General features: G+C 39.8%; 1 protein-coding gene across 1 annotated transcript; it reads left to right on the forward strand.

Moving 5' to 3' along the window:
• EGFL6 (EGF-like-domain, multiple 6) lies at window positions 1-22,160 on the forward strand (the record flags this gene model as incomplete). The annotated part of the gene is made up of 7 exons (XM_009700415.1): window positions 1-113; window positions 2,270-2,362; window positions 5,222-5,341; window positions 9,118-9,237; window positions 11,945-12,079; window positions 13,816-13,938; window positions 21,840-22,160. Coding segments are annotated over 7 exons (1,025 nt in total), but the record flags the coding sequence as incomplete, so codon positions are not given.
• Window positions 22,161-24,431: the final 2,271 nt, after the last annotated feature.

Below are 24,431 nucleotides of genomic sequence, written 5' to 3' on the forward strand. Positions count from 1 at the left end.
CTCGAGAGCTCGTGGGCAGCTGGTGGCTGTGAGCCAGCCCGGAGTCTGCCACTATGGTTCTAGGTTGGATTGCTGTTATGGCTGGAAAAAGAACAACAAAGGCTACTGCGAAGGTAACATTAACACTTTATCCTTGTTTCCCCTCCACGGCTGTGTACTTGGTACTAATAAAGGGATTTCATATCTGTCTGCCAGAAGTTACAGAAAGAAAGCTTCTGAGGAGTGAAATCTCTTAACTCTGGGAGGGAGTGAATAAAATATGTTTGAGAGACTATCTCTTCAAAAAAGCAGAGCTTTGGGTAAATCGCACCAAACCATAAAATACATATTCAAAAATTCCTATGTCCAGAAGGGACCATCTGTTCTAACCTCCTGCACAGCCCTGGTCCGTGCCTGTACTGTTACAGCTGTCCAGTAAGCACCAAAATTACAGTGTTTTCTGATGCTACGTATGAACCCCTAAAATGGTTTCCTATCAGTTGGTATCCTTTCTCTTCAGAGTACACAGCCTCTGAGAACCAGCAGCTTTTAACTTTCTGAAAATATAAATAAAACCCAGGCAATAAGTGCATCTGACCTGAGCTTGGGTAGTTGGCCAGCGTTCTGGTCTGTGGATTGTTGGCTTAACGAAGAGTCAATGACTCTTAAGACATTTCTAATTTGTAAAAGGTCTGCAGATCCCAAGGAGAAGCTGATGTCGAATCTCTCTCTCTAGCTGTACTTGGGCAAAACACAACAAAATCATAAAATACATGTTTTAGGAATCTTTTTCAGATGTCACACTGGTTGTCCCAGAGAGTTTGGCATTGTGTATCATCTGGTGAATTTGAATAGAGGATTAGGGTTATTCATTGCTGAAAATCAACATACTGGTATCTAAAAGGGAAAGATGCCAAAATGCCTCTGCTCTGTACATATAGCATGTCAGTTTAAAAAAGGAAAAAGTGATTAATACCTTTATTAATATTTCTGCATTGTTTAATAGCACCTTAGTTTTGATGCAAATGAATACCTGCAGAGACAACTGGCAAATGTAACTTTGATCAGCCAGTGGACTAGGTTGTCTTGTTTTAAAGCAATAGGTTGCTTCTGTACTAAAATACAGTTTTCATAAACTTTTAAGGTTCTTCTTTGGCAGATTACTTTAAGCCAACTATAATGTAATCCTGCACTGTAAATCCAGACACAGTGATGTTCTCTGCTTCAGTGCTAATACTCAGCTGGTCTTGCAGTATGCCACGTTGCATTCAGGGATAGAGGTAGTGTTGAAAAATGCCTTAACATGCAGAGTTAGTGGATCAGTACATCTGAATGAATGTAAGGAAGATACTTGAATTCAGAAGTACAAATTTTAATTATTAATTTTGCTATATAGTAACTAACACTATGACTTTCCTGTTTCTTATAGTTTGTCTAGCAGTTTAATTACACAAGGTAGCGAGATGCACATCCTGGCGTATACTCTTTTGCTGTTTTTCCAGAGCTAATTCTGATTTAAATGCATGCTTGGTTTGCTTTTCCTGAATAACCCTCATGTTGGCAATCACATTGACTTTAGGAGTCTTAAGCCTTATAAAAGTCAGCACTTAATTTCTGACTAATGATCCAGAGTGCTGAGAGTTAGAAAATTTTTACTTTTTAATGCATCCAGGCTAAGCATAGCCCTCTCAAATCATTGTAAAGCTGATGCAGTTATACTTATTGGGCTGTATGGTGAGGATCATTGCCTGATCATTTGACAGATGTGCTCTGGATGTTCCACCATGGGATGGGCACTTTCCTCAGCTGTAGCTGTGGAGATCCAAGACTGGAAAACTGCTATAGGGTAATGTGTCTCCTTTGGCTGCAGGAGAGTGCTGTTGTCTCTTTCCTACTCCAGATGCCAAGCGTAGCAAGTCAAGCTGCTGGCTAGCTGCTTCTCACATAGGGCTTCTTAAAAACAGGAAAAAGGCAAGAGTACAAAACTAAATGTGAATCATAAGCATGGCAGAAAAAACAAGAGTGAGACAGCTAAAAGGAGTCCTTTCTTTTCCAGGTCTTTACAAACCTGGAAAAGCACACGCTAATGTAATCTGTGCCAGTGTCACTTTTCTCAAGCAGAAATAAAGTGCTGATCAGTAGCTACCATGCCCAAGCTATAGCGGGAGAGGATGGAGGATGTTGAACTTGTGTGGCAAGTTTTTAGGCAACTAAGCAGGGCAAAAGTTCTCAAATAGAGTATTTCTAACTTTTTCTTTTTCTCTCTCCTTTCTCTGCCTGACTCCATCAGCTATCTGTGGACATGGCTGCAAGTATGGCGAGTGCATGGGACCAAACAAATGCAAATGTTTCCCTGGATTTACAGGCAAAACCTGTAATCAAGGTTTGTGCACGTGGGGATATTACTCCAGAAAGCAGACTGTTGATGTTCTGTCTCTTTATCTTGTACTATGGCTTGTGTCATCTTCCAAAATAGTAAAACAAGGTATTTTCTTGTTTACATCAAAGAGCTTAGAGTTTAAGGCTCTTCCATCTCCAGCATCCCAGGCAAGTTCTAAGCCTCCTTCAGCACACATAAGTTTGAACCTATATCATGTATCTCCTGTGGGCTGAAGGCAAGGGCAAACTGTGCTGCTTATAGTCAGACGACTAAGGCATGGAGAGATTATATAGGAAATTATTAGAAGATACAGAAGTCAAATCCAGAACCCACGTTATTTTCTTAGCTAGCAATCCATGTTACTTTCTTAACTAACCTTCTCATCAGAAAGACATATGATTATATGCTAGACATTTGATTTCTCAAGCTGCCTGGGCCAATGCCAGCTGTTTACATATGCTGATTGGTATTCCTGAGAACCAGAATTGGGAATCTTTAGAACTGCTTGTTCAGAAACTTCAAATACACCACTTTCCCTCCATAAATTTGCAATTAGACATGGAAATATTTCAACTAACACATTGGTGAGAACTCAGGGGTTTTTTCCTGTTCCAACATATGAGGCCCCTGTGTTGGATCAGATGAAAGGAGCAGGTCACTGGGCACGGAAAGAGGCCATCCTACTGCAGTGCAGATGAGTGAACTGCAGGTGCTGTGAGGGAAGCATGACGTAAAGGGCACATGAACGGATGGGTCTAGCCTTGCTACCTTCCTAAGCACCTGCAGCCTTTGCTTGAAAACGTTGCATTGGCATATTAAACACCCTCACGTTTTTCAGAGTCAAAACAACCCATTTATTACACAATATCTTTCAAACAATAGACTATAAAGCTATACTGTGAAGTATTTTGAAAAGCTCCATCTTTTGCCCTTTTGATGTTGCTCACAGAAGTCAATTCCTCAGTACCACTAGAGAGGAAAGTGAAACAGCAGGCGTGTTGTGTGTAATAGATGTGTAGGTATAATTTACCCAGAAGTTTAATCTCAAAAATGATTTGGCAGCTTAAATGTTACCAAAAGGCAACAAAGAAGGCCCCAGCTCGTAGGTGTTTTCTGTGCACTAACTCCAGCTGCATTTGCTATGCCCTCCGTAGGCAAGCAGATCAGTTCTGTGTACTTGCAGTAGATTAAAACTCTGAGCCTTGGTGGAAGCACCGCACAGACCTACATGTGCAAATTGCCTGTTAGCTCCCTGGGATTTTTTTAGTAAAGTGGTGGCTGGCACAGGCCAGAAATGTCTCAGAGCTATTTCAATAGTATAGCCGTATAGGTGGTCATGTTCCGGCAGCCAGGAATGCTCAGAGCCACTTTTAATTTACTGGCAGATGTAGCCTTCGTCTGTCCTTGCAGTAGAATGCCCTGCTGAGCAAGCTCAACATGAGCTAAGTAAAATAACAGAGATAAGGGAACTCTATTAGTCTGCCACTAAATCTGAGCTAAATTAGCTTTATCTCCATAGGTTCTCTTTGAGAGCTGTGAATGCTCTCTGTGCATTACTGTGCATCGTGCAAGATAGGTGCAGCTAAGCACTTTTGAAAATGTATGGTCTAAGTGGAATAACTTTTGTTCCCTCGTTTGCTCTCTAGTTTCTTTGTTAAGAGAGTCTTGGTTATTTAGCAGAGTCACAGTAGCACAAAAATCTGATGTGATTTGCAAACTGATAGGTTGTCCTTTTTCAAACAGACCCTATGTTTAAATAATAGAATGCAACCCTCTTTTTCTTCCCTGGACTGAGCTGTAACAAACACTTCTGCACATGTATAACCCCCCAAAGTTTATCCTTTGAATGGTCTGGAGTTTCTTCCGTGGTCTACAGGGTGCACAGGCATGAGAACAGATGCTTCTACCATTAAAAGTGGAGCTGCAAAAGCTCAGTGCTTGCTTAGAGAGTTATATCTTTATTGTAATTATATTATTGGTCATATGTGCTGTTAAACACACATTGAATGGGCTGTGTATGCTGGTGCATTTTGTTTTGAGTTCTGTCTGTTTGCTAATCAGGTTTCAAAATACAAGAGGTAGAGGTGTCGGTTCACAGGTTCATAGAAGTTGCAAGCATAGATATTGTCCCCTTGTCATAGGACCAATACCATGGGCGGCACTGCTTTGCCTACACCACACAAATTAAACTTTTTAGGATTCTAGTTTTCTCCCTGTGAAGGATGGCTATTGGGAATTTGAAATTAATTTAATTTCTGCAAAGCCTTTTAAATCCTGGATTTTGAGAAGGATTTAGGATACTTTTATTCTCAGGATTTTGAGATATTTGAGATTTGTGCTTTTATTCTTAAACTCACATAATTCTTATCATAGATTGTATTCCATTGCTGCTACTGATAACCTTGGTCCCAATGCATAGCTCAGAAAAAAAGAAAAATCTTTGTTTCGCTTTATCTCAAGCTGTTTTGCTGTTCTCAGTCTCATGTTTTTGCCTTTGTAGTACAGAGGTCAACTGGAGGGCTAAAATCTCCAGCTAGAACTGGAGAAATCCAGAAGAATAATTCCCAGAAAAGGGACTAACTGCAATTCTCTCCCCACCCCTCCACCTCTTCCTAACAAGCTGCCAGATGTGGCCGGAGTTTGCATTAGTTTTTCAGGTGTAGAAGTCTGTGTATGTCAGTTGTGCTAGCAGTTTTTCAGCCAGATGGTCTGCTAAACTCTCATCTTGCAAGGGGCTGGCTCATTTTCAATGCAGGTGATTTTACTATGGGGAATTCAAGGCATTAGGCAGTATTATCTACCTATATAGATGAATATATGTATACAAACCCAGCACTCACTTCATTTCAATGACTTCTGCAGATCTGAATGAATGTGGACTGAAACCACGGCCCTGTGAACACAGATGTATGAATACACATGGCAGCTACAAGTGCTATTGTCTCAACGGGTACATGCTTCTGCCAGATGGCACATGTGCAAGTAAGTAATAGAGCTGACAGGACAGGCACACCAAAATCATCTAATTGCATTTGATCCCAGCTGATTTTCTTCTTGTGATGAATGGATTTAGCTTATACAGGATAGGGTCTTTGCCTCAGCTCTCCGGTACTGTCAGCAGCTGAAAGAGGCTTTGTATTTGGCAGTACCTGGATAAAGTAAAGTAGGTCATACTTGTATTTTGGTGTTCAGAGGAATATTTGTCCTGCTAAAAGTAAAAATCTCTGATAGCATTGCTTCAGATGAAGGACAACAAGTATAACCTTGGTGCATAGTCCTGCCAGTTCATCTGTTGAATAAGGATGAATGAATCATATCCAAGCAAAGCACCAATACAGACTACTTTTTACTGTGCTGAATTTCATGCTGTTATTCCTTGCTTTACCTTTCTGTGCTCCCTGACTAATTTATTTTATCTGTGTGTTGATATGCTTCCCACAGCTGCCCCCCGCTTCTTGCAGACATTTGTTCATTGAGCTAAGGCTTATCTGAACTGTATTTCTACCTATTTTCTTTGTCTTTAAGCCAGCATATAATGGAAAGCATTCTGCTTTCTTAGCCAACCTGATTTTTCAGACCTGAAGAAGCTTCATATTTTTCAACGACACTGTTTTGTTTGTAGAAAATACTTTTTTTCTTCACCTGAGTTGTTCCATACAGGTATTTTGGCTTTGAATTTCACAAAACCCTAGGTGACATGGTGACAGCCTTTTGTGGAGTCCACTGAACTGGAGCAGATGCATCAGCTGGACAAGGAAGCCAGTTGGTCTCAGCAGTGAAACAATCTGCTTGAGAGGTCAGACCTAAACCAGTGGACCTAACTGTATGGGGTGCATCACAATCTTCCCATGGATATGACAGAAAACCATAAACTCTGAAAGGCTTTGATCTCCAAACCTTGGAGACAACCATTCACCAGGCAGGGTGTCCATCTGGTGAGTTTGCTGTCAGTCTTAGGATAACTGGAAAAATACCCTGCCTTGGCAAATACTCACAGGAGTGCAGGGTCTGCAGCTCTGGGGCAGGTAGGAAAGGCAGAGCTCCTACTTGCTCTGTCTTATGGCAGGGAGCCAGAAATTGCCATGAACGCTGCCTGGGACCAGAGCTTTTGGAGGGTTTCCCTTCCCTGCATCACAGCTCAGGGTTGTGCCCCTGCATTACTAAGCATGGTGTGCATCACCAGCAGACAACAGCTGCCGGGCCCAGAGATCTCTGAGAAATGGATATATATTCCTTCTGTTTCATCCAAGATAATTTGGGTATCTGCTGACATCATACGCCGAGCAGTTTTCAGTAAGGCCGCTGTCTTATGGACAGCTGAAGCTGGCAGAAGCCAGAACTACAGTCCAAAGAAACTATCCTTTGTGCCCAGCAGCAGCTTTGTCCCGTCCATCCCTCACTCCCACTCCTCTGAGCACAAACGCTTGCTGCAGCCACACTTCTGAACCAAGTCAGAAAACTAGATCCAGACTGTAACTCAGTATTTCTGCTACATTAGTTTTAAGCCAGTCTTAGTTCAGGACTTGTTTCCTGATTCAAGAAACTCTACATTTATGTCAAATTTGTAGCAAATGCACAGTTGCACCATCCCTTGCTTAAGCCAGCACAAAATGCAGAATTTCTGAGCAGCGGTGGTGGCCAGTGTGAAGTATATGTGAAAAAATTGCCTGAGCAGCTGTGGGGCCTGAGACTTGCATTTCACTTTGGCACACAGAAACATTATTTCTCAGTGGAACCCCAACAAACATTGACACAAAATGAAACCAAATTTCAGGGGGAAGACCAGGTTTCCCGCAGAAGGGAAGACTTCATTCTTCACAGCTGTAGTTAAGGAGGCAAAAAATGTTCATCCAGCTTGTGCTTCATTAACTCAACCCATCTGGCACCTTATAATTCCAAAGAGCCTTTATTTTCTTAAGCAGAAACTATGATTCTGAAATGAAGTACTAAGTTATTTGCTCAAGTAGAAATTATTCTTGGTTGAGTTTAGTAGCCTCTCATTTCACTTGATGCTAGCTTCAGCTTGTGCTTGGGTAAAATGCCTGGTTATTTAACCAATTGTATAATTCCCATAATTTTATTCAGGCAAATATTTTGAGCATATTGTTGCTCCTTTTGGATCAAATTCACCATGATGTAAGTCTCCTTAGCAAGACGAAGTCCACGGTGTCTGAGCAGTCAGGCTTATCTGCAACCATGCCAAGGCACCGTGGAGCTGGAAGAAGGGTATCAGAAGAATGTGGCTATGGGCCACAGAGAACCATTGCTTAAAATAGTAGGTTAGTACCTAACACAAAATCACCCAAACTGTGCAGGAATTAGTATACTAGATCTGATTAGCCGTTCATTTAAACCAATATTATTTCTAACCAAAGGCAGGAATAGGAGCTTCAAACAAAAGAGAAAACAGACAACTGACGATCAGAGAAGAATAATTTTTAGTAAATTTCTTTATTCCCGCTTAGGAAGTAGATAGTGGGACAAAGTATTATGATTTACTGTCCATCTTTTTTTAACTCTTACCTCCTGTATGTTCTCATTCATACAAAACTAAAATGCTTTTGCAAATACAGTAAATTCTTGGCCTTGAATATTCATTGCTTAGCCACAGATTCTAAACAAACCAGCCTAAGAAAAATAAATTTATCACAGATTAAACAGATTCATTTTAATAGCACACAGAACTAATATGCATTATATTTTATATTCAAATCACAAATAATATGGCTGATAATATCCACCTGCACACATCGTTGTCTTTTTTATACAGTCATTACCCACCATTCTGAAAGTGCTGGTACATCTGACAAGAAACATGTTGCACTTTAATATAAAATTTGTATCTCTTTCTACCTAAGCAGTGAGCCAGTTTCAAGTTCTTGCAGTTGGTTTCTGTCTCTAATAAATTGGCAACTGTTCCAGGCTTTCCACTTACAAAGGACCTATATACAGTTCTGTCTCTCTGAACACAACCAGAGTGAGGTAGCTGGAAATACTTTCTTTGCACACACCTCCATCTGTTCCAGTAAACATTTCCAAATGCTACTTCTCTCCCTGGCATCATAACACTAATGCTTCCTGGGTATTTTCAGGATTTTCGAAATATCTCCCTACATACTTAATGCATTTCTCCTACTTCTCTAGTCTCGCATAGGTTTCTCAGACAGGTTCTAGACCCCTACATTTCTGTTTAGAGGCTAATCAAAATCATCTCCAATAATTGGGACTCCTAACCAACCTATGGCGACCAAGACTTGTGTTCTGGCTAGTGCCTTGTTCGATTCATATATCTGTTCCATACAGGGTCAAAATAAAGGGCAGTTTCTAAGTCCATCAGGCTAAATAGTTTTTAAAATCTAATTCTATACTAGAAGCATATTTAATGGTAAGCAAGAAAAACATTTCACTACTGAATAGCAGTTTTCTGTAAGATAAAACTTTCAATCAAAAAAGTAAAAATCACTTTTTTTCTACTTAGAGCAGTTCTGAATCTAAAAGATAGTAGTAAGAAGTCCCAGAACTGGGATCGGAGAAAAAAGAAGGAATAAGGGCAGAGAAGGAAAGAACAAAGTGAAGGGTAGTGTAAGCTCTATCTCATGGACTCCTGAATTGTTAATGTATAAACAACTTGATTTATGATGAATGGAATTTTGTTGTTCGGTTTAATTTTCTGCGTTCATCCAGATCTAATTTAATTTTAAGTGTGGGATCCCCGCCTAGAATTTTGCTCTCTTTGTTATTTTAAATATTCTTTTCAGGTTCTAGGACATGCGCCATGGTGAATTGCCAATATGGATGTGAAGAAGTCAAAGGGGAGGTGCAGTGTCTTTGTCCATCAAGTGGCCTTCAATTGGGACCAAACAGAAGGACATGCATTGGTATGGGTAGAGAGTTCACTCACAGCTTCTTTTCTGTAGGATCCCCAAAAATTTGAGATTCTGGGGAAAGGTTAAGAAGTAGTTAGCCCTCCTAACTGGCTTGAATAATGCTTCTTGTTACTCGCAGTGTGACTGAAAGTTTTCATCCTTTCTTTTGTAACTGTACTTTTAATATTGACCATTTAATTCTTTGGAAAAGTCTCATCCCCAATAAATAATTGAATGTTTTGACATGATTTGGAGTCGTTAACAGATTCAGTTTCTCCTGATTGCTATGAGGCCATTAAATACAATGCTTTGCCTGCAGGAAGCTGTCCTACTGACATAATGCATTATAGGATTTGGGCATTGTGTTTGGATGGGCTTTTATTGTGATGAGCTTATTGTGATGACCCACAATACAAATTTCTGGATTTTTCTCCAGAAACCTCAACATGACTTTACCTGGGAGTTTCCTGTGATGAAGAAAGCATTGCTTATAACACACTGTTCTGTGATACTGTTTTATGTTGTCTTCTGAGAAAGCAGTGCTACAGCATTGTAATCCAATGCTCAAATCATACTTATTTTAATACTGAAGCTAAATGACCTCCTTTCAAAACCCAATAGATGTGAAACAAACCCTCCAAAGCAGGGACCACTCCAAGAACTAGAGAAGAAGGGGTAGTGAAGTACATGTCAGGGAGTAGCAGGAGCAGGGCCACCATCTCTAGGTGTCCTCGCTTGAGCAGGAGGTCAGAGCAGATGACCTCTGGAGGTCCCTGCCAATCTCAACCATCCTGTGATTCTGCAAATAAACTTTTTGCAACAAGTGCTATTTACTAAGATGTCTTTAGCAACATACCTAATAATACTGATGATTTCACAGATTTTACACTCTTGCTGTCACAATGGTGCAAGTCCTTCAGATCAGAAAGGGCACCTTGGACATGATACCTTACAGGCAAAGAAGAATAGCAGTAGCTAATCCACTTCGGATGCTGCTTACCAATACGTACTGGTTGAATGATTTCTACAGCTTAAAGAATGTTTTAAATGTTGAGAGGTTTAACATTCAAGCATAAAAAAATCAATTTTAACTCCAATGGCCAAAACAATATTATACTTAACATTTCAAACAAAAGATTAAATAAATGCAGTGACCAAGACACACTGCTGTGTAGAAGGACAGTTACTATATGAATTGTTCTCTTTAACACTCAACTGTAAAATCAAGTCACATATGAAGGTTGTATGGCCTGGGACTACTTTATCACTTTTAGGAGCTATCAAATAAACGCATATGGGTACTTGGCTCAACTTCCAAACTATAAAGACTCCAACTTGCTAATGGTATTTCTTTCTTTCAAATGAAATGAGTCTGTAATTGGAACTGTCCTGCTTTGAGTAATCAGCAAGGCTCTCAGACTGCCACCAGTCACAGTTAACATTTGTTTGAATTATTTAAAAGCTATGTGAAGGTGAACATTGTAGACATACGTATTTAAATCCAGTAGACAAGATGAGTAGTTCTCTTAAATCTCTTACTGAATTATTCAGGCAACTATTTTTATTCTTTTGTATTGAGTTTATTTTTATGTACCTTGCCTGCTCAAATGGATTTGGAAGAATGCTGATACATATGATAGAAGGTAAAATAGACAAAAAAGGTATGTCCAGTGGTTGGAAATATCAGATCCCTTCTTTCTTCATGACTTGTGGTATGTCATCACTTCCCCATCTGTAAAATGAGATAGCATCTTCCTGCTGTATAGCATAATAGATGTTTAATATATTATAATGCCCTGGAGGCTAGGGAACAGAGGCCCTTATCAGAAATGTGTAGCATGGGCAGAAAGAGGGATTTTTAACTACAGGTTTGTTTTTGAATATTTTTCTGTTGTTGTCCATTTCCCTTTGATCACCTAAGCACTGTAAAAGAATGGTAGAAATTATAAAAAGACCAACACTGATGTCCAGGAGCACTTCACAGCAGTTCTAAGCTGTAAAAGGCAGCAGCATGGCACAATGAATTACATGCAAAGTCACTGCTAAAATGTGACCGGGAAGGACAAATGCCAAATATCATAATCGGCACTATTTTAAATTTGACATTACAACAAATCAAATCAAATTAATAATATTTAATTACAATGGTTGTTGAATAATGTTCTTAGACTCCTCCCATACCAAGCTTCCTCCTTCTCTCTCCAAAATGTCTGTCCCTGTCATCTACCTTGCTGGACAGACTGCTTGCAGTCTGGAAACTCTTTCTCTGCTGCGTCTTGACTTGGCCCAGCAAGGGGAGGTGCAGACACTCAGTAGAAGAGCTGCTGCTGCTCTCTGTTTCCTGTTTCTGGGGCTTTCTCTTAAACTATTATTTGACATTTCCTTTCTCAGGGAAATAATGGAATTTGTGGAGTTCCTCCTGACCCTCTCCATGACCTTAGGGCAATCATTGTCCTTCATGGGGACAATCCCCACTGCCAGTTACCCTAGCTTTTACCATGCCAGGATTCAAAATCTTCCATAAAGTTAGTTCACATTTTGCTGCTCCATTCATATGAGCACATCCAAAAGCCATCCCCAAGTGTGAAATTATAGGACTTATTTATTAAACAACTTGTGATAGCCAAGACCAAACCATTCCCATGCAAATCCCAACTAGTTCTTGCATTCCCATTTTACCTTCTCATGGATCTGACCAGCATCCCTTCTCCTGCTCTAGACATTGATGAATGCTCCACTGGCAAAGCTGTCTGCTCTTACAACCGCAGATGTGTCAACACATTTGGAAGCTACTACTGCAAGTGCCAGCTTGGTTATGAACTGAAATACGTCAGCGGCCAATACGACTGTGTAGGTAAGATTTAGCCCATGAATTTTCCTACCTCATTCTTTTTCATTCCCACACCACGCATCTTTCCTGTCATTGCCTGAAACATGTTGGCCTGATCTGGGGATACTGCCTCAGAAATGGATAAAAGATGTCACATGAAGAGTATTCTTGATGGCACTTTGAATTTTTCTCTGGGTTTTCTCTTCAACCTAATCATTGGCACTTGCAAATTAAATTGCCTCATTGTACCAAGTCAAGATGTGCAAGGGCTTGTAGTAAGTTAGCAACAGTTGCCTACAAAGAAGTGCTGCTTCTGGTACAGGTTTAGTTAAAGAGTCATTTTTTGTCCTCCTGACTTTCAACCTGTGATGAATAAGCAGTCCTACAATCTTTTTTTTCTTTTTTTTGTGTCATCATTGAGGAATGCGAATCAAATGCCTTCATGACTGTAAAAACAGTTGTTTGCATGGACAGTACAGAACTTTTTTTTTTAAAGTATGAAAATAGTAGGGTTTAATTACTTTTCAGGTCTCTCTTGCATGTCTAAGTTCCTCCCAAACAAAAATAAATACAGGCAAAAAGTTATCTTGAGATGCCCAGCTGTTAAAACAAATGTCAAAACATCCTTACTCCTGTTTCAATCCATTAGCTGAATGGTGGAAGAACAGCAAAGTGTAAGTTACTGCAGCAGGCACTGCAGCAGTATTGTTCAAGCAGTTGACTGCACGAGGGGCTCGAAGGGTTGGAACTACTACAAGAAATGCATACAACAGAGAAGTCATGGGGTTTGTTTATATTGGCTTGATATTGGGAGTTAGGGGTGGGAGGGAGACCATAAGGCAGGTTTTGGAGACTCAGGTTTGAATTTCCTGTTGTATGCAAACTGTGAGAGTCTTAAAGTGGAAAAAATACTATTTCATATAATATGTGTGCAGGGGGGGAAAACTGGAGAGATCTCAGCAGTCAGGATTTTATCTGCGAACTTGAATCTCACTCTTAGGCACACCATATTTTTTAGTCTTCCCGCTGCTTGTCTCCTAGCTGACTTATATTGTGAGAGGACCTGTCAGCTGCTAAAAATGAAGCAATCTGGATAAAGTGCAAGTGGTGCAAAAAATTCTGTACCAACTTGGCTCCCTCGTGTGGAAGAAATCAGAAACATCTTTGTGATGTAGCAAAACAAGGGAAAAGGAGAACAAAATCAGTTACTTTTGATGCCTGTACATTTTGCTGTCTGTTGAACATAGTATTTTCTACTGAATTTTTCCTGGCTATACTTTTGTCATACAGCATCATATGTAGGCTGGAATGTTAGAGGTAGATAGAAGATCTCAACATCTTGGCATGCTCAGGGTTACTTTCCATTGCCTTTCTTCTAGAGTAAATGAAAGAATGAGAAAGATTTGGTGAATGGGTTTTTAATTGATGTCACACGTTCTCTTGGTGTCTTTTACATTTTGCTAATAGAAGAGTGTGTACAACCTACCGTTTGAATCCTGTTCTCAGTCAGAAAATCACTACGTTCACTTTGTCTTTACTAGGACATCATTCATGGATGCATGTGCCAGTAGTCATGCAGTTGGAGCTGACATTAAGCATTCTCTCCTAGTGTGAATTCTTCTGCCTCCGATGGCCTCTGAACCGTCTTGGTCTAACACTAGTGCTTACAATACCTGGAAACAGATGGCCGGCACAAACAGGCTGTCATGAAGCTTGGGTTTCAACGCAGTTTTCACTGAAGCATTTATATCGTTCCCTAGATGTAAATGAATGTGTGACAAATACACACAGGTGTAACCTCCATGCAGAGTGCTTCAATGTCGAAGGATCCTTCAAGTGCAAATGTAAACAAGGCTACCGAGGAAGCGGATTCGATTGTGCTGGTGAGTACCATTGGATGTCAGGAATAGTGCTATATTGTTTTTCTCCAATAATTGATGGTTATAAGGCATTTGCTAGGAAATGTCATGCTGAACAGTGCGGCAATACCAACCCAGCAAGACCTCTCCACAAAATAATATATTGATTGTATGAGTCATTGCATAGTTAATACAAGTATTATTTGTTCAAATTTCTTTTGCCTATGAGTCTCCAAGTCTGATAGTATCATTACGAATCACAAGTAGAACAGGGAAGAGAATTTGTTCTGAAGAAACAGAGAAAATATGTTTAAAAAGACTGCTGTGTATTTTCCTTGAACTCCCACGGCTAGCCCCTTGGAGGGCTGTGCAGTCCCTTCCAGAACAGTTTCAAGCTAACTTAGCAAGAAGTGACAGAAGAGGAGAAAGCCGTGACTTCTGTGCTAAACTATTTTCACTTATAATTTCGCCTTTATTTGTCTATTGAATATTGAAGACCTCCTATAAAGATGTCGTTGCCCAGTTCTAACTGAATATGGTCCTCCAAGAAGAAAGAAAGGCTTTTCTTGTGTTTACATTTAAATGAACCTTTTTATTTAATACCTTTATTAAACCTGGCAAAGGTTTCTCCTGCAACATCATTAGAGATGTGTTCCTCAGGAGGCCATCTGAGTGTTCCTCAAATTTTTGGAATAAAAGATGTCGTGAAAATTTTTTTATTTACAGTTCTTGTCTATAGCAGATGAAGCCTATATAATATATAAACCTTTTTTTTCCTGAGTCTTTTTCAAGTAATCCTTGGTCAAATATGTATTATTATTATACTTCATGGTCACAGATGTTCTGTGAGTCTCTCTATTATTCATGTTCCTATTCCCATTATAATAGTAATCGAAACCTCCATTATCACATTGATAAGTTAAACTTCCATTAAGTTTCTACTTCCAGTAAAAAATTTTGACTTTTAACAAGAAAAACTAAACACACAAAAACCTGACCGGTACTGAAAGCTTTGGTTTGGACACAGATTGCCACAGCAGAGCTGTTCAGAAGGTTCTTCATGCTCAAATTCAGTGTTATGAGCCGGTTTCCTTACTAGACAGCATCCCTTGTGATATGTCCCTGCAGCTTACTGCAACGGCAGGGTGCTATGGGGTTCGAGACCTGACAATATCAAAGCAAACGGACATGACACGTCTTGATATGGTTCTGTTAAAACAAAATGTGCCACAGATGAAATGTTAAACGAATACATCTCTGAGCAAAAAGGTCTGAGTTTTATTTGTTTCGTTTTGTTTTGTTTTCTTGTTTTTAATAAGAAGCTGAAAATTTCAAAGGAAAATCTCCTTTTGACCAAGTATACATATGAAATATTCTTTCCTCAAGCAGAAACGATTCAACAGGAATGCTTGCTTTAATATGAACAAAGGAAATATTTTAGCTTGTGGAGAGGCTATGACACATTTTTTAATGTCTAGCACAGTAAAAATAATCAGTGCTGAATACAAATGATTTCTGTCTTCCCACTGGTGTTTCTGTGAAATTTTTTGCTCTCTCTCTGCATATTTCCTCACGTCATATTTCCAGTTACTGAAGCCCATTAGTTGTTTAGAAGAGGAAGGAGCTGTGCATTCCTAAACTTAGTAGAACAGACTAAGTGGAAAAGATATTTAATACAAGAGGCGATAGAGGAGTAACACACAGTAATGAGAGAAATCAGAGCCATAGGCAGAAGGTCAAAAGGCAAGAGTCAAGCTAGGAAGATGTATACAACAATAGAGGGGGAAAAAATACGGTCAGTGGTAGGTAAAACATGAAAAGCAGTGGTGCTAAAAAGAGACTGCTTTCTCTAGTGGGAATTCCCACACATACACCTTTTTTTGAAGGGAAGAGGAGCAGGTTCTTTTAACCGTGAATGTTTCAATTGTTGATTTTTACCACAATCCTCAAAAAAGTCTGATCAGTGTATCTGGTGGGGACAGGACATGCATTTTTCTATTGGAGAGAATGTCTTTTCAAACCATGACACAAACACCAATTCGATGTACCAGCCTATACTGAAATGCTAAGTGTTCTCCATGTTATACCACAATTATGGAAAAACTTTGGCTCTACTGAAGCCGAAGGAAGTTTTGCTCTTGGGTGTAATAGGATGAGAACACCACCCTGGGAATTTGGGGACTGGAGGTTGTGGCTTCACATTTCTTTTGATGGCAGTGGCTGCAGCTCCTGCAGCCCATCCCACTCCCAGCAGATGGGCCTGGGGTTGTGCTGCAAAAGGCTGCTTGAATATGGCCTCAGCACTCCACATAATTATTCCCACAGGATGGGAATCCCTTTTTCACAGGGAAGCATTAATTGTTTATAGCAATTTTCTGTAGTATATTACAAACTGGCTACCATGGCAGCAGTATCAACTTTTTATAACAAATGCAAAACATTTTAATATATAGCTTAATTTTCAAAGTATGAAAGCGGAGTAACTAAGCATATTGTTTGTATTGAAACTTCTATGTAATGAAACTACATCTCCTTATGCTATCAATTAACCTAATAACTGGGGTAATGTAAAATTCTCTGTGCTGAAACATCAGGCTGCAAACAGTACTGCTTGTACAGATACGACCTGTGGTTGTTCAGGCACCCTTTTGCCATTTAACACTCCTATACACATGAAACATTGGAGGCTGTTTCTGAACTGTCCTTAGCACCCATTTCATCTGAGAATCCATAGGGATGTAACCTTTCAAATGCTCCCTGAAACGGTCCTACCCATTTCCACATCTGGCCTCTATCTTGCTGCAATCTGTTGCTGTTCTCAGGTTCATGTGTTTCCTGATTTCCTATTGTGCGTTGAAAATCCACATTTCCCTCGCCACATGCTTCTATGTGTATTTCAGCTTTTATTTAAGAATAGAGTCTCACAAGGTTCCATAAGCAATTAAGGTTCCCAGGGGGAAAATGAACCTATTTTTGATTCACTTTTTTGGTAGGAAACTACAAAATAACAGGAAAAAGCGGTACTAACTTAAGGCCTACAACCTTCAGGCATCACTCTAAGGAGCTCAACAATGACAGTCTTGTTACTGCCTGGCTGGAGGCAGAGGTTACTATTCTTCATTATGCTTTGCTGGATATCTAAATGGCAATACAAAGTCATGCTGACTTTCTCTGTGCCTCTTGTATTACTCATGTTCCTTTTTTGCTCATAGGGTAACCCTGAAACCCCATAAATTATTTTGCTTTCTTATCAACTTGCCAGTCCTGAGAACAGTTGGGTTTGACATAATAAAATTTCAAAGCTTAAAAAGTGATTCTAGTCATATCACTGGTGAGATTCTTACAATTCAGTTCAGTATGGAGCCAAATACTGCTGTCATCCTTTAATGAATAACACTTTGGCTTTTGTCATCCCACATTTCCTACTGGAAGCATTGCTGGCTGGTGTAGTCAGGTATTAAGCACAGTCCAACATGATGAACTTGCCCTGATTTCTCAAAGCATCCTGCTCTAAATAAGACAGTAAGAATTTTAGAAATAAAACAGACTAGGAATATATACTGGTAGATGCTATTCCATGGTGCTTGAAAGAGAATAATAGTCTGTTTTAACCTATGAAAGCTTTCAGACTCTCTTAAGACTATCTAAAAGACGTTGAGAACTCTTAGAATGATTTCTGAAACTACATCCTGCTGACCTAATCTTTATTCGTATCTACAGACTCCCCCTAAACGTGGTAAATGGTTGTCTGTATCCCTCATCCCCTCTCCAACTTTTATATGCGGAACCTACTAAAGGAGCTACAAAAGGATTTGTAAGCCAATCTCCTAGGCTTGTCTCTCGCCGGGTTTTTAAATATATTGCTAGGTGTGAAGGTGGAAGCAGCACAGTGCCTACTGGAGTGCAGGGCAAGCTGTCTCCTCCTGCAGCCCCCTGATGCTCAGAGCCCCAGCCAGTGCCGTCTGCGGTCATGGGGCTGTGGGAGGAACACAGATCGCTCTCTGTCCCTCTCCTGCTATCAGCCCTGGAGTATTTCCCTTTACACAATGCAGCACAGAGACAGAGGTTTGGCATCTGCTCTATTTTTTTTCCAACTCAACTTTCACAACTTGGCCATTAGACATCCTACACCAAGCTGTTTCTGTGGTCTTACAATCTTGTACTTTTAGCCCTCAGCCACCATTTGCCTTGGTTTTTCCACCTCTTGCTTTAATTCTCTGTAATTCAAAGAAATAAAATACCTTTGAAAACGGAGATATTTTCATACTAGGGCAATAAACACATACTGTATAAGAGCAGGAGGCATTCATCTACATGCACCCTGATTGAAGGTACATAAAGGAGAGCTGGCATGAAATGCACTACATTTCTTTTCACTTTCCAAAATTCTCTATGCAGTCACATGGATGGGTAAATGCACAAACGTTTGTGAACAACACCTGTGGGTTTATATGCATGTCTTGGGGTGAAGGGTCCTGAAAAATCACTGCCTCAGCTGTAGCACCCCAGCTTGTCAGAGAAGGTGAGCTGTTCATTCGGGCAAATCCACAGGCAGCAGATTCAACAGAAGAGACCGAGTTTAAGGTGGTCTGTCCTTACACTGCATTATCTCTCCTGCAGTTTGTGGTAGACATAAAAAGCCTTTAATCCACACCTCCAGCTACTCTAAAGCTGAATGCAGATTAGAAGGATACTAGTGATATATCCTAAAATATGCTTGGTGTCTAGTACCGCTTTGTCCCCATGAACATGCAGATTTTCATATTGCAGCAGCAAACTGGAATCTGCAAGCATGGGGGGATTTATACACTTTCATCCTCCTATTTTTGTCACTCCTGTCCGTTGATTTTCTGCACTGCTTAGTTTTGCACATACAAGGAGACTGGTATTCTGACACCACAGAGGTTATTATGTTGAGCTGTAAGAATTTTTCATTTCACTGGGAAGACTTCAAAGCAGAAACTAAAAGCAGATGTTCAGGTTTGCTGAGCAGTCAGCCCTGTCTTGAAAATTTCCGTAGCCTCTTTATTAACAGCCTGAAGTTTCTTGTTACTGATTGTCAAGAGAAATTTGTTTGGAATGAAGCTTTCCTGTTAATTTTTGTTGCTGTATTCTGAGTTTAGACCCTAAGAACCTTGCATCCTTCATGACATCATCCTCCAGAGGAAAGGCTCACTTGGTGGAGTATTAGTAAATAGTTTAGTTGCAAGTATCTGACAAGCAAGGCTACAAGTTTTATCCAAATGAAAAGAAAAACAAAATCCTCAATTTTGGTTTATTTTTTTATCAGCATTCATTTACTTTATACCTCCAACTGCAGCCTCAAAAAACCTAAATGCTTCAGTGAGCACACTGAGAGATACTAAATAGCATGTAGTTGCATTTCCCATAAATAAAATGTGACAAATTCACAGTGATAGGATTGTATTTTCCAGGAGTAAATATAAATTCAGGGAACTTTCCCCTTTTCCTAGTAGACTACAGTTCTATTTTATTAACTGGTGTTTTTTCTTCTGCTATGTTTGTATGAAAAGAAACACACAGAAAAAAAGTACTACCCAAGGTTACAAGTCCAGTCCATCTGTCCCAAAATACTACTATAAAGTTTCTATTATTACAAAGTGCAAAGAGCAAAATAGGAACATATTCTTGCCCTAGTAATGCAATCACTAGATGGCAAAAGCAGAGGGAAATAAAAATAGCTGACTTCCCCCACCATTTGCAACCTAAAAAGACTGTAGGCACTGCAGCATCAATACTGATTGAGAATCAAACATGGGAAGCAGTATATAAGGCTATTCTGACCCATTGGTGGAAATAGTCTCCATCTATGGAAGAGCTTTTGTACAGCACACTGGAACTGCTCAGCTCTCCTTCTTTCCTAGGTACTTCACATAAAGGCCTCAAACTGCAGAAGGCTTTCATGACATGGTTGTGCTATCCTACTTACCAGTCCTTCTTCCTCACCCACACAGATCCAGGCAGTGGCCAGCACTAGAGGGCTGAGTATATAATTGCATACTGGCTGGTCGTGTCACAGCAGTCATGAAATCCTGAGCTGATTCAAAAGCGTTATTGTCTCAAGCCTCAAAGTCCATTGCCATGGGCTTTAAACCCCAAGGACGCTCTCTTCCTCAGTAGCTCTGGTACTATGACAGGTAGGGACTTGGTTAACTCTAGTGGAATCCTTATGGTGGGATGGGATCATCTCAAAAACTAGAACTCCTCAGATTTATGTCTTGTCTAAAACTTGCATATTTGTCACACAAACCCTTCCAGATCTAGTTGTGGCACAGTGGTGTTCCTCGGCTGATGTTGCTGATAAAAAACAACACCCACAGTATTGCCATAATTTCTCCTTAGAATTTGATTTGTACTGTACACATACCTTGAACAAACTGATCCAAAGTAGTCCTGGCTTTAATCCTCAGTTATGATTTGGCCATCAGCACAAAGAGCCATCAGCCTTTGTCAGATGACAGAAGAGTACGTCTGGAAGGGACTAAAAAAGATCAGCTAAGACTGTTCTCTTGCTCTGAGGCAGATCATACCCAGCATATTAATGACAGATGGTAGCCTAACAATTTTTTAAAACTTCTAGTGATACAAGTCAAATAACCTAAGTGCCTTACTCCTGTGTATTACTATCCTGTAGCAAGGATAGTAAGCAAGTTTTTCATAATATATAATTAAATCTCTCCTCATTTCATGTAAATTGATAATTTTCCTCTCTGAAGAGAACATGGAGAACAGCTGGCCAACATTCTGTCTCAAAGGAGCCTTTTGTGCTGCTACTAGGTCCCACCACTGCTGGAAAATCAATCCTGCCTCCCCACATCCCTAGAAATGCATCTTCATATGGGTTCTTATAAAACACGCCCCTCCTTCAAGCATCCAAACATAGTTTGGTGATTGTAGAGAGAGAAAAATTGAATTTAAAAAAAATAAAAGACTTGTTTCTTGAAACTCAATACGTTGACAAGGAAAGCATGATTAGAAAATCAGGGCTGCCACGTAAATGTAAAAATGCCCTCTTATCAATTAATGTTTTGACGGTTTTGCCTGTATATAGAGGATATTTGACTTCATTATACTTCATAATAGGGAAAACCCCAAATTCAGATTTTTTTCTTTTGTTTTACAGATTTGAACAATCTCAATTGACTTTTACCTCGCTCTTAAGTTTTTCACTTCTGGCGGCCTTTGTCTTTCTGATCAGAATCCAAAGTTGCAAGATACTACAAGGCTGGTTATCCTTTTAGTATTTTGTAGCCAAGAGGAATCATAAAATAGTAAAAATCTCAGGAAATTTTACATTTATGTTCTAGGTCACCTTGGAATTGCAAGAAGATAATAATTTGGCATTCTTGGATGACTCTCTGAATTTTTGGTGTTTACTCCTTAGAACTAAATATCCCTTAGAGCTAAATGAAATGTGATGGAGCAGCTTGATGTAGCTCCTCTCAAAATACGCTCCATTCCGGAGGCTTTCAGCCTGTCGTGCAAGGAAAGTTAGGTGAGAGAAGTTCACAGAAGATAGCTAAGAAAAATGCTCATTGCTAGTAGGCTGACGTTTCTTATGCAGGGAATCACACCTCCATGGACAGGTTGTAGTAGTCCATAAATTGAAGAAGGATAATTTTTTTTTTACCCAAGCTCCAGTGTAAAATAATTAATGTAAGGGGCTGTACGGCCTGTGTTACACAGGAGTCCAAATGAGGTTATGACAGAGGGTCGCTTTGGCATACAACAGAGCTAAACACATCCATGCATATTCAGTTCTGTGCAGAGCTGAACTTCTAGCTCATAGTAGAAAATTTGGCTGTATGGGTCTCTGGACATTGTAAAGGACACCGTGGTGCCATTTGTCATCATTGCTGAATGATTCCTTAGACGAATATTTCATATTTTCTTCCTGGTTCTAGTTATCCCTGAAAAGTCAGTGAAGGAAATTGCAAGAATCCCTGGAACAGCTAAGGACACAATTAAGAAACTTCTTGCACATAAAAACAGTGTGAAGAAGCATGAAACAATCGAGAATGCAATCCCAGAAGCAGCCGTGACACCATCTTCTAGGACCCACTTGCAGTTATCGGCGTATGAAGGTGGTATTGATCTTGATGGGAGCTACAATGAGGAAAAGAAAGAAACTGAAGCTACTGCAGAAGAAGAGTCAGATGAAGAGGAGAAGGAAGTTTTTCAGAATCAAATTGACCATGAGCGAAGCCTTAGAGGAGATGTCTTTTGTAAGTTTCTTCATTTTTTAAAAAAATCTGGTTTCAATGTGAAAACATGTATAAACACTAACAAAATCATCATGAATCTTTACAGCCATTTTATCAGAATTTACTTGCAGAAAATGAAAAGCATCCTAACATACCTACTGGTGAGACCTAATCTCCCTTTTAGGGGAATCTGTCTGCAGTCAATGGCAGCAGGGAGGGAGCGCACCATCCTGATGGGCGCCAGGCAGGGATTACTTGTCTCTACAAAATTGTCACTACAACGGACAGCAGTGACAATGAATATTACTGCTCGAAAATATTAAAGCATTCTGTTTTATCTGCATTTTTTCCTATACTGTCTTTGTTCCAGTCATATTTGGCTGGAATTTTCCATTATTAATATAAGGAATTTATATGCTGAACATGCTAGAGGGATTTTATTTTGCAAGGGAATACTGGCAGAAGGTTGGTGTGCTTCTTCATACAGGGATACTAGTATGCCCAAGATGCAGTTTCATTAAGTATGTGAAGTCTGTATTATTTATGGCTTTCTTCTTTGATACCAGCTATGTATAGGACTTGAGGCATTGTGCCATTTGCATTTTTCTTTCAGGATATGTTGCATATGTTAACTGTGTTTCCTCTCCTTTTAAATTTCCATACGCTATACTTGATCCTTGTTATTATAAAAATTCAGTCATGATTTAGGCACTTAATTGCTTGAACGTTTGGCTTTAAAAACACCTTCAGTTTTAATGCTATTGAATGATCCTTTGGATACATGATTAGCTCAAATTTACAGCTTGTAAATTTACACATCGCTTTTTTTTCCTCCTCTGCTGATGTCTATTCAGCACTGATTCCTTTACTACCACATTAAGTGCCTCCATATAATCCCCTCAAGTAGTCACATAACATCTGCCTTTGTATTATTAATATTGGTATTGTTTGTCTTCCAGAAAAAGTAGTTAATTGGGAAAAACTCATATATATCTGCTATATATCTGTTCTTCCAGTATAGCTGCCTCAACAAAAGCTCGATGTGATGCCATAGGTGATTTGTAAGAAATACAGTCCCACTAACAGCGAAAAAAGGAATTAAAGCTTTAAGAATAGCACATGCATTACTGCAGACAAACACAAAATTACTTCCAAGCTATAAAGCAAGCCATATTTTTTCAGACAAAAATGTCATTTCCAAATGCACTGTAGGTAATTTTATATACAGCAGTTGGCAAAGCAGAGAGGTGAAACCCAGTGCACATAAAGGAAAAGCTATCAGTGTTTTTGGTAAGCTCCTTTAGCACCACAGAGTCACTTCCCAGTCACTTCTCAGTGCTTTTGTACTGTTTCTGAAGGGTGCCCATAAAACAGCTCCACAGACTTATTCTACCGAGCTTCTGCTTGTTGGATTTGGGGTTTCGGCTTCTTTTTTCGTTTTGTTATGTTTTTTTTCACTTTGAACCTTTTAATATTGCAGCTTAGTCCAAGCAGTGCCTTTCCAGATGTGCTCCTGCAGCTTCCTATTGCTCTCATGGTCTCATTGGCCCTTATTTGACTTATAGACCAACCTGAGGGTCTATCTACATGGTACTTTTCAGGTGGACCTGAGCTCACTCCAGTTGTGCTCCAAGCAAGCCAGGTACAAGCCAGCTCCAAACAAGAAGTCATGCAGTCAGAGTTGGTGCAACTGGCAGACCAGTGCTAACAAACTGGTTTGACAGGCAGGGTGAACTGGTTGGTGTCTGCCTGCACTTCTAGGAGAACACTGCTGTGCACCGTATGAAAGGATATGCTTGAACCTAAGTAGCTCTTTTGCTATATCTTTTAGTGGCAGTCTGTTATCTTTCTTTATTTTGCTATCTAAAGGTCTCCGGACAGGGGGATGGCTAGGAGGTGGCTCTCAATCTATTTTATTACGCACAGTGCTTACTGTCAGTCTGGTGCTTTTAAAGTGGAATTCCAGTTTCATGTATAAATTCGTTCCTAAATCCCCTTCATGGCACTCTGTTGAGGCACATTGATACTAGAGCAATGTCTCAATGCTTCTTTTCAGCAGTACTTTCTCATTTTCTGAGGTTGTTGCTAAGAAGCGTTTCCATGATTGCAGACATCCTCAGCAGTTTCAGAGCTGTTTTATGTGATCACTACTATTTTTTAGGGATGTACTTTCAGCCAGATAGAGCTGGCTGGGGCTGTTCTATTTTGCAGAAAGTCTCTTTCCTTGCTGCAGTTCCCGATATATAATACAATTGACAAACTGCATAGAATCATAGAATTATAGAATCATTA

This window comes from Cariama cristata, unplaced genomic scaffold, assembly GCF_000690535.1.
Source record: "Cariama cristata isolate BGI_N322 unplaced genomic scaffold, ASM69053v1 scaffold17655, whole genome shotgun sequence".
Classification (NCBI taxonomy): Eukaryota; Metazoa; Chordata; class Aves; order Cariamiformes; family Cariamidae; genus Cariama; species Cariama cristata.